The 11,705-nt window shown below is 39.4% G+C and overlaps 1 protein-coding gene across 2 annotated transcripts in view; it reads left to right on the top strand.

Moving 5' to 3' along the window:
• CDC123 (cell division cycle 123) overlaps positions 1-10,055 on the top strand; it is a 51,286-nt gene extending 41,231 nt beyond the window's left edge. For both annotated transcript variants that reach the window (XM_018553721.1, XM_018553720.1), the window contains exons 12-13: positions 4,507-4,644; positions 9,838-10,055. In XM_018553721.1, coding sequence (XP_018409223.1) covers positions 4,507-4,644; positions 9,838-9,873 — 174 coding nt within the window. In that variant the 3' untranslated portion in view covers positions 9,874-10,055. The remainder of the gene's footprint in view (positions 1-4,506; positions 4,645-9,837) is intronic.
• The last annotated feature ends 1,650 nt before the right edge of the window (positions 10,056-11,705 follow it).

The raw sequence follows: 11,705 nt of genomic DNA, 5'->3' as shown, positions 1-11,705 counted from the left end.
GTCTAAGGCCCCATTCACATGTAGCGACTTACCTTTGCAGCGGCCGCGATAGCGCCACTTTCGGGGCGACGATCCAGCGACGGTAGCGCAACCTTCTCCGTCGGGCTCCATAGAAAAAAGCAAAATCTGCCGAAAAAAGGGTCCTGTAGAAGCGACCGCAACATGGAGCTAAGACAACTCCATTGACTATCATTAGCCGGCGACTTCTCGCGATATCGCGGCGGAAATCGCGCGATAAGTCGCTACATCTAAACGGGACCTAAGTGTCACTAACCTCCAGTGAGTGTGGGATTTTTTTTAAAAGATGATTGAGGAGGACGTAAAAGTGCCATTGACCACCGGTAAATGTGGGATTGTTGATTGACAGAAATGAAAGGTAAATGTAAGCAAACCCAATTTTTAAAAATTAAAAACCCAGTATTTAAAAAAAATACCACCAAAAGAAAGATCTTTAAAAAACTATTTCAAATTAATATGGGTACAGTGTTGCATGACCAAGTAATTGTTAGTCAAACGTTCACAACACTGAAAACTGTAAAATGGCCTGGTGATGAATGACCAAATACTTATTTTCCACCATAATTTGCAAATAAATTCGTTCCAAATCAGCCAATGTGATTTGTCTGGATTTGTTTTCTCATTTTGTCTCTCATAGTTGAGGTCTACCTATGATGCCAATTACAGGCCTCTCATCTTTTTAAGTGGGAGAACTTGCACAATTGGTGGCTGACTAAATACTTTTTTGCCCCACTGTATACAGGCTTGTACTCAAGTCGTTAAGCATTACAGATGGTCGTAATAACAAAAATTAAATCAATATTTCCATGTCAGAGCACTCCTAGATTCAGGTATTGCTTGAGAAGGCATTCAGAGGTATGCACTAAAATGCAGAGGTACTTGTTTCACATGAATGTTGCTGTTGACAACCTTTGTTGTGTGCAAAGGTTCATGTTAAACAGCTGTTTCCTAATAGTTTCCAGGCTTGCTGCTGCTGTTTTGTCAGTCTGTTTAAGTCCACACCACATACTTCCTAGCAAACCATACACACTTAACTCTCATACCTAATCTAAACATAAAATTACTCAACATAGTAAAACGAGCAAGAGCGGACATTCCCCAGGTATACCCTGTGTCCCTCCAACTCTATCCTATTAGGGGGTTGAAACTAACCACTTCTCCTGCACCCACTTCCATCCACATCCCTTATTCTTTTTTCTGAGAACCTTGTTTAAGGTATTTTAAATATCGGCATTTAATTATACTGTGTAAATAATAATTAATATACACATTATCAAGAACTTTTAGCAGTGTTTGCCCTTAGGACTCTTTCAAATATTAGTCATTATGGCCTTTCTAAATACTCAGGCCATACTGGCAGATGATGAAAACTAGGGATGCACCGATACCAAGTGCAGTACTCGGTACAAGTACAGATACTTTTTGAGCTCCAAGACTAGACTAGAGAAAAATTCAAAAGTTAGGGGGCAGCTGTCATTTGTAGGGAGCATACGGAGCTCTTGGGATTTGTACATATCTGTTTTAATGTATGATTTTGTTTTTATAAATATAAATAAAGGGGTGCACCGATACCAGTTTTGCGAGTACATGTACTGGTACTTGCCCAAGTACTCAGATACAAGTACTGATACAATTTTTTGTTTATTGTCATGTTTTCTAAAACAATATCGACTAATGATTTCAGGACAGTGGTGAAGCGCCAGAGCCAGGTCCCAGCTGCAACCCTGGTGGTTCTCATGAAAATGCCGGCATTGGTACTCAAAAAGTATCAGTGCATCCCTAATAAAAACCGCTGAAGCTTCACATAGACTAGAAGACGTAAGGTCACAAATACCAGAAAATAAACCGGCATTGTGTTAAAATATAGCAGTATAACCAGCGATTTTGCATGCCTATATATATATTTAATTTGGTAAAAACATCCAGTTCCTATTATAACGATAGTTTCTGATAAGCAACACATTGTATTGCCAAGTCACATTTTACAATTCAGTTTCCAGGCTTAAATGCAAAATTTTAATGTCACAGTCAATGCTCAGACCTTTTATCACAGCCAATAATTAAGGAAAGCCATGAAATACAGACTGTGAGATTAACGCATGATTGTTAAAATAGTTGACAGTCACAAAGCTTGAGAATTTAATTTCTTGTTAACAGCCTTTTCACTACTACTCTTCTACACTTCTACTATTTATGCTTGTGGCTCACCTGGCTTTTAAGATGAATATAGCGTAGCTTCCTTTTCATCATCTACACAAACATCAATAAACACAGGGCATTTTGTACACGGCACTATATATTATATAAAAGATGGATTTTTGTCATTTGCGCTAAAAACTGTAAGTGTGCCTTGAAACATGTATCCCTTTTACCGGGGTTTGAATTAATGCTATACATACTCGAGAACTAACGCATATACCTTCAAAGTGCTTTAAAACCCATTTCTGGTCCCCAGCCCCAATGGCTTTACTAGAGTATATTATTTTACATTTTTAGAGTGTCTGTTACTATTGTGCTTACTTTAACTCTATTCATGCGGATGATAAGCTGCCTACTAAGGCTTTATTAACTAATGTTGCCTGCATTTTAAAAGAGAAACATGTTAACATCTCCCAATATTACAGGGCCTTTACTCTCTGGGGCATTAACATGAAGATATTGGCTATAATCTTTACAGGATAAACCCATACTTAACAACGCTAGAGTCCATTGGGATCAAGTGGGGTTTATACCGCAGAGAGAAGCTAGAGATAATTCTCAGCTGGCACTCTGTTATTCATTGGGTAAGGACCCACAATCCTCCCTGCTTAATTCAATCAACAGATGCTGAAAAATGGATTAGATCTTTCAAGATGATGTTTTACAACACCTGGGATTTGGGTAGAGGATTTCATGATTCACCAGAATTCAAGAAGTCTGAAATCTTGCCAGTTAACCTGTCAGTCAGTGATATAGCCCAATAAGAACAGTATTCCCCTTCTGGCAGCAGCAAGACATCATTTATTTGGTTATTAAGTTTCCAAGTGACCTACATTACCTATAATAAGGTTAATTTTTCGCCACTTGTGCAAGTAATTCAGAACATTCAAATATGTGATGCAGCGCTATCACCCAACAAAGTAAACATAATATTTGCAATAACCAAATATAACAACAGTGAACAATACTTCTATAAATTTAAATATTCCAATTCAATCTTCTGATCAACTGCTTGTGTGAATCAAAGGTAATTTTCTTTGAAAAAAAAGTCTCAAAAGTGACTAATAAAGTAGCAAACGTCCTGTGTCAGTGTGTTAAACACATAATAGAAACAAAGTGTCCATGAAATCATTACATGCAAAGACAACTCTCAAGTCTTAACGTATGAAGTAAAACAGAAAAAACAAACATGTATTCTTAGTCTTTGTGTGTCACTCTGTCCACTCGGTCTGTTCTTGTGTATACTCTTTGAACCAATTTTAAAGATTGTTCTATTTGGTTTTTGCACATATCATTTGTTTACTTTGTTAGGCGATAGCGCCGCTGCACATATTTAAATGATATTAATACAGGCTCATGCAGTCAATTTAAGTGAGCAGCTGTAAGGAGGAACACCCAGTTTTTTAGAGTAATTGAGCGCAGAAGTTTCTATAGAAAAGTAATGCAGAGCGTCTTGCAGGATTGAGACAAGTCTTGGATTGAGAATCTTCAGCTTTACTATAAAGCAATGACAATGCTATGCGTGGTTAACAGGAACACCAGAACAGGAGAGAAACAGTGGGTCCCTCTGGAAAAGTCCATGGCAGGATCAAATTTAGCTCATGGATTCTGGTTAGCCTGTCAGTATAGCGGATTCCTCACCCCTTACAACTAATACATGCAGATGTGAGATAGACTAAATGGAAAATACTCTTTTACTCCATCATGTTCCCCCTTGGCTCTACTGGGGGGTTTCTTGTAGTTTGGACCTGGTGCAGATCTATAATTCTTTGTAAAATAGGGGGCCGATGGGGAGACATGCTATGGTAAAGTCTCAATGGATGGTAAATTGAAACCCCTGGCCCACTTTTGGGAGGAATGGGGATCCTTCCCAATGGACATCTGGATATAGGCTCAGTTGCAACACCTTTATCAGAGTGTAAGAGATACCTGTTATTCTTTAGTCTGTTTATTGTAATACAGATGGAGAAGAGGTAGAAAATGTACAGGTGTACCTATCACTAGAGTGTTAGATCATGATGCACATGTTTAAAACATTGAATTATGGAAGTCCTATGCAATGGTTAATCTGTGAAGTGTGATGTGTATGTATTAGGCAGATACACTAGTTTGTCCACCATAACATGTATGTGCCAAAAGGTTCAAGACATTTGGAATATACTGCCTCTCCTCTCTGTCACTTTATAAATAACAATTGTTATTAATTAACGGGTGACGTGATGCATTATGACTAAGGGTAATGCAGCAGAACAGAATAATATGGCATTAAATAAAAGGCATATTTTCTAGGATTCTCCTACATTTCGCTATACAACCAGTGACGTCACAGTGCAGCCCAGCCCTTACTTGAGTTACCGTTTGCCAAAGGATTTTGTTGATCTTTCTACAGGAGAGGATGCTCACAAACTTATTGATTTACTTAAACTGGTGAGTAATTTATTTGGGTTCATGTTACTTCCCTAGTATGATGGTACTTGTCTCATATTTCTTTAATTTTGTAACTGCTGTGGATTTTTATTGATCTTATTTTGCAACACTGTGTTTTCTTATTTTAGTTTTATGGTGGACATGAAAAAAGACCGGTGATAGCCTAGCTATAACTGTTGTTAAAATGTGAGCTTATTTACAAATTGAAGAGAAAGATGGTAGGCTAGGTTAGACTGATGTGATTACAAACTTACTTGTTAGAGAAATTTATTTACAAAGGCTTAAACCTGAATTCCAGGCACATCTAAAAAGATACCATTAAATGCAGTGTTTGTTTTATTTTATATTAATTTACATGCTTGCATACAGCTAGCATGAGTGCCAGACTCTGTCTTGATATTAGTCTTCTACTGGAACTAGATCTAAGCCAGCTCAGGAGCATGTGAGCAGAGAATGATCGATGACTCGCCATTATTTTGCTGCTCCTTTATTGTCCAGTCAGAGCTGCGAACAGGAAGGTGATGTCACCTCTGTTGGTCAGAGCTGTATGCATTAAAAATTTGACTGGACAGAATAACAACATGGTTAGGTGGCTAAAACAGATCACATACCTTTTTCAAATGAGTAGTTAGATGTTTGCTTGGAGTTCAACTTTAATTCAACCCTGTCGTCGATTTAAAGATTTCTGTGGTGCTTCCCGCTGACCACCATATCCCTTTTCTTTCCAGTAGTGGCTTGGTAGTCAGTGGCAGGAATTAGTGAGAGCTGCGGGGGGCACATCAAATTAACACTATGCAATACCCATAGAACTGGGAGGAGATCGGTGAACAGAAATTCGCCGCTCTCCTCCCCAGCTTTCCGCCGACACCTGACATGCCGGTCCCGGGCCCACAGTAGGGGCAGCAGAGCTGGGGAAACACGGCAGGGTTGTCGGCAGGGCACTTTACCAGCCCGTGGAAGCAATATGACGGCAGCTGAGCCGCCTGAATCGCTTCCGTTGTAAAGCCAACAGCCGGCTTTACAATTGTAAACAGAGTCCCAGCGGCTTTGCAATTGTAAACGGGCCCGCTGTCACCCACGTAAGCCTTATGTCGGTGGCAGCGATGGGGTTGAGGGAGGCTTTATTTTTGTACAGAATTAACCTGTGTCCATAACACACAGGGTGTTTCATGGAATGGATTCAAAACTTTATGGGATTTCTTTTTCAAATGGTCTTTCTAAATGTACCAAGTCGATTCAAGTAAATAGCTATTGATTTTATTTTTTACCCTGGTCTACCTTATTTACAAATTGTCTGTCTCTGGGATGTCCAGACCTATGTGATCATAAATATAGCCAAATCTGAAATTCTAAACCTTTATCCGCTGGCCAGTCCTACAGACCACATGAATCACAATAGAAGCAGTGAGCTATGCTTTTTAAGCTTTAATTCATATTTGACATATAGTGGGTAGTTGGTTGCCATTTTAGTCCATAATGTCTAGATCAGATGTCAATCACTGCACTTCAGGTCACATTTGTACATTACTAACGCTTCAGATATGTTCTAATTTCTACAGAGTTTAAAAGCTATGGCAGATTGAAAAACAAACAAATGCATTACATATTTGCAATTCATGCATGCTTACCCAAGTGTTATCCCTTTTAAAGATCTTGCAAGTACAAAAAGGTACTTGTTGATATGCCAGAAATGCACTCGGCTAGTAATCTTTAGTTTCTGTTGTGGGATGACAACACACATTAGTTGTCTTTTGCTAAGCTACTCAAACCCTGTCCCTAATCTATTTTCCAAGATATGAATACTAACTGATCTGTAGTCCGAAGATAAGAACTAGGAGGTATAATTAGGCTCCTTGAGATAGCTAACACAGTCTCTTATTGGACATTTCTAAATTTCTGACAAGATCAAAAAGTATTTTTTGCACTTGAACAGATATAACACACCCACGGTGGTATATATAACAGGCTAAAGGGAGCAAATTAGAGATCATTGGTATGGTTTACATTTTTTCATTATGTATTTTAATGTCTAATATTTCAGTGACATTATATGTATATAAATGTATATATCACCAGTTTGGTTTACATCTATGTGGTTCATGCAAACAACAGTTCCCCTAGAGGAGTGAAATGGTCTAATATAGCATTATGTATATAATAAATAAGCTGGCCCCATAGAGTGGAATAATAAAATGTAAATAGCATAAACGGTGAGGTATAGTGAACAAACATTTACTACTGTGAGCAATTGTGTACTATAACACATACCTAAACATGGCTGATAGTTATCTAATAGATATTGTAACTATTTGAAGGCCAGTAAAAAAAAAACTGGGCTCAGTGCATAAAACCGATGTTGTAGAGACTAAATATAAAGGCAGCCATGTGAGCAAGATTTATACCTTATGCATAACTAGCCACTCAATAAAAACAAATTCCATAATATGACTATTTCCTCTGCACATTTGTGCCTAGTGTCTCACTTCATATGAGTAGAGGCCTCATGGACACTTATATTGCTAGCCCCGTTACGTTTATGAGGTCATTGTAAAAATAAATGGCTCTCATGTCAGTGATTTATGAATAGCCGAGTCCCTCAAAGGCAGCAGTGTTTAATGTGGAGATGTCCTTTCTTTCCCCTTTCCGAATGCTAGTGACTTATTTATGTTGCAGCTTCTCTTTAACTCTACCTGTGCTCAACTATTGGACAGAGCAAGAATAGCCATGTACAGTGGATTCAATTGGCTTGTTTTTTCCAAAATTGTACTGTTTTTTTTTTTTTTTTTATTGTATTTTCAGCTGAGAGCCAACTAGAAGCCTTTACAGTTGGTTGCTGTGCTAGCAGCAACACACCTAAGCTGGTCTTACACTGCTCGATATGAGCTGTCGGTGGCCCCGTCAGCACCACCCTGTTCAACAAAAGTTAACTTTTGTCAAAGTAGCTGGGCTGAAAATTGTCAGTTAAACGCTGATTGCAGCCAATCAGCTGCAGTCACTGTTAATTAATCTGCTAGCTGCAAACGCCAGGTGCCCAAACACAATAGCTCGGCAGGGGAGATTCCCTCATTCATGCTGTTAAGCAGGACTAAACTAGAAAATACTACAATTGTAAAGCCAACTTTAGCTTCCCCTACTTGCTATTACATAAGCAAGTTACCATCCCTTCCTACCCGCATATCCGCACTCCCTTCATGAGACCAGCAGGAGAAGACCATGTAGAAGTCAGGTGACATGATGTCTTTCAGGCAGAGTCAAAAGCTATTTTGCTTTAATCCACCATACTAGACATCTTCTTGTAGACAAAGCAGATGCAAACAAGAGACCCCGTTTAGCACACAGTATGGTGGCAAAGGATGTGCCCCCAGTTACACTGACCCTAAAAAAATTAATGCCTGAAAAATAAGTGTAAGGCCTTTCTACCAGTCCAGCTGGTCCTTCCTTACAAGGAATTTTCCTCCGGTCCCTTATCTGGTTCTTGTTAACCATGGTTATTGGTTTCCCTAAAAGGGAAATTTATTAACCCACCCCCTTCTTGGGTTCAGGTTGTCCAGCTTCCTGCTTGGTCTATGGTTCAGTAACTTTAGTCCATTTTAGGTCATTCCTCTCTGATTGGAAACCATTTCATGGTCTTTGGCATTAGGTTTTGATTGCCATTGTGTGCAATCGTCATGTAGGCGACAGTAAAACCCGAAAGTATATGACTTCCTGTGTCCCTCAATGGACTCCAAGAAAAGGTCTCCATTTTACAATATTTACAAATAATGCAGCAATTACCTGAGTATCTCTATGTAAATGTATATACAGGATTCCTTCCTAAAAAAACATCAATACTTTATAGCAGGGCTCAAAATTTCCAATCGTCCCCTCGCAAATGGCAAGGGACAATTTGCGTGGGGGCAAGTGGAAATTCAAGGGGGGAACTGCTGCCGCTTCTACAGTGGCGAGTCGTGATAACCAGTGAGAGGGGAGAGCAGTCTTCCCCCCTCACCTGTCACAGAAGTTCTAGCACAGTGCACTTAATCCAGTGCTGTTCCATAAAGAGAACCTGTCACCTCCAAATGCTATCACACAGCGGCTTGTTAGCTCCTGTGTGATAGCGATAGTTAAGTGGAAAAAAAAATTGTTAAAAAAATAATTAAATAAATAAAATTTTAAAAAATAAGTAAAGAATAAGAAAAAAATTATTAAATTAAAATGTGATTAAAAAGTAAAAAAAAATCACGGTCCACTTGCCTTGATAACCAGTTGATTGGCAGGCTCCTTCCCTACAGGGACCTGGGCTCCACTGCATAGAAGGAGGACAGGAGCCTGCCAATCAGCTCGTTACTATTCCCTGGGTCATATTTGACGGGCATACAGGGACAATGAGGGCATGCTGGAACTTGTAGTTCAATTACGACATGTCCCAACATGCTATCATTGTACCTGTTCACATTTCACGGGGGGGTGCAAAAGTTTGTCCTGCCCCGGGCGCTGGTTACTCTGGTTACGCCACTGGGTCTCTGTACTGTGCATCACACCGCAGGTCTCTGTAATGTACATCACACCGCAGGTCTCTGTACTGTGCATCACACCGCAGGGTAGGGGTTAGTGGGTTACATGGGGCAGGATAGGGGTTAGTGGGACAACTTGTGGCGAGTAACTATTAAGGCCTGGCTAGTAACTTAAGACTTGAAATTTTGAGCCCTGCTTTATAGTATCCCACATATATGCCAAGTTGACCTTCCCCTTAGATTTTAGGAAATTTCCTTCCTGCATATGAATTCTCTGGGCGAACTAGCCCATATGGTTGTACAATGAAAGGTACTACCTGTAAACTCACTAACAAGATTGGTAACAAGAATTGAAGCTCTTATTAACATTTAATGCATCCACACCACCATCACCATTCAGTATCTAACATTTGCACTAATACTTGTGTTTTACCCATATCTCTAACAGTGGTATCACATGCTCCGTGTCTCTGGAGTTCTCCCTCTTTCCACAAGGACGGTTCCAGTTGGCGCCAGTGGTTGTTATCTTTAAGCCTCAGCTTTTGTTGTATGCCAGTGTTAAAGTCTTTCTTTAGACCCTAGGGCACGAGAGCAGTTGCTTCAGGGAAAATGAAAGGCTACATTTAGATATATTGTAAATATTTGTTTACTAAAGTTGGAATGTCTATGATTTTAATCAAATGTGTTCTAACCCACACAGAAACAGAATCAACAAGAAGAGGACTCTGATGATTAGGTCAGTCTAATCCATCCGTGTGAGTGACTGCTTACCATGGTGTTTTTATGGTTAATCAAGTGAAAGTTAGAATGGATGGAATGGAGCTCCCACTAGATCCAGAGTGCGATCACTAGATCAAGAAAACACATGAACTTTTATACTTCAAACTCTCTGTTCTTTTTGCAGTCCCTAGCTGCTCTATATGCTGTACTAGGTATTTTACATCATCGGGCTTCAGTCCTGACAGCCTCACAAATTCTACATACTAAGGCGTTGAAAATACTCACTTATTGCCAGTTGGTTTTCCTTGGTTCATAACACTCTGTAAATAGTGTGTACAGGCCACGGTTAATATTGAGTGATTTCATTATTATGTAAATTTTACAGTTTTTTTTTTTCCTTAGCCATGCATAATAAATATATATTTTACTCTAACATTTTTTATTAATTTATTTTTCATTAAATTAAAAATGCTCTACCTAGTATTTGTATGATTTCTGGACGGTGAGGTTGCTGCTGCATTGGAGTGTGTCCAGCAATGACACATTATATTTTACAGTTCTTGGCTTCTGAAGTTGCATAGATGATGTGTGAGGTCTAGAATACTCATTCCACATACCTGACCTCACTCTGCCCTTTAGCAGCCTCAGCAGTGTTAACCACAAGCTGTAAAACAGCTAGCCACAGGGGTATTCTTTGCATTTTTGTTCTGATGGAATACCTTTTTATGAAAACCTGGAGGTTTGGTTAATTCTAAAATAATGGAGGATTTATTAAGAAAATGCCCATTTTTATATACAGTTTTTTTTGTTTTTCAGTATCAGAACTCAACTGAAACAAGAGACTTTCACTTCCATGACCTCTTCTGATCAGATGGAACCTGCCTTCTGTGGTGTAAAAATGATTGTGTTAGGGAAGCGGAGTATAGCCTCTTCCTTCCACAGTACATAAGCTGTAAACCGCACTTCTTCAGCCAGTGTCTACAGAGAAGTTGCTTTGCTGCTTCTAGGATCCCTAGAAAGCTGTGTGTGCAGTGGTGGGGGGAAAAAAATAACAATTGCTGTGCTGGTGAATAAAATACTGTGCTATGGCATTCAGATGACTGAACTCATGTTGTATAGTTTTGTTTATGCTAACCTAGCAAGAAGCTCCTTCAGTTCCATCAGGAAAACAAGATTTTTATCCATTAACCTATATAAAAGCCTTGAAATACTTGTGTGATACCCCTGTCAACATACTTCATGGTATAGAAATTCTTGCAGCTTTTTATCATTTGCTTTTGATAGTAACATTTGTGGTAGATGATTAAAGGTGCCTATAAGATAGACTTTTCTCTGGGCAAATATGATCTGGATTTTTGAAGCAGAAATTCCAGATTATGAAGTGGTGTGAATGTACTAGGGCCACATACATCGGCAAATGTATTTATTGAAGTAGAATACAACAAAGCACAACTGAATTTAAGTGAGGTAGAACTCGTTTTTTTTGAGACTTCAGTAATATAGCTAGTTAGCTTTCAAATGGCAATCCCTCTTTGTCCTTCCATACATAAGATTATACCACCAAAAGTAGGGATGCACCGATACAGAGTATTTGGGCGAGTACTCGTACTTGCCCAAATGCTCTGATACTTACCTTTGATACTGGAACTTCCGGTCAGAGGGAGATCTCCCTCTGACTGGCAGTGCCGTGGGAGCAAAGAGCTGGCTTCCTTTCCAATTAGGAAGCCGGTCAGCAGGTTATGATCCGACTTCCTGATTGGCTAGGAAGCCGGCTTCAGTTGTTGCTACGCAGCCTGGCTTCCTGACCAATCAGGAAGTCGGGCAGCATCTCATTTCCCGCTGCTTCCT

Source organism: Nanorana parkeri, unplaced genomic scaffold (assembly GCF_000935625.1).
Source record: "Nanorana parkeri isolate BGI_ZX_2015 unplaced genomic scaffold, ASM93562v1 scaffold128, whole genome shotgun sequence".
Taxonomy (NCBI): Eukaryota; Metazoa; Chordata; class Amphibia; order Anura; family Dicroglossidae; genus Nanorana; species Nanorana parkeri.
This window is presented reverse-complemented; position numbering and strand designations above follow the sequence as displayed.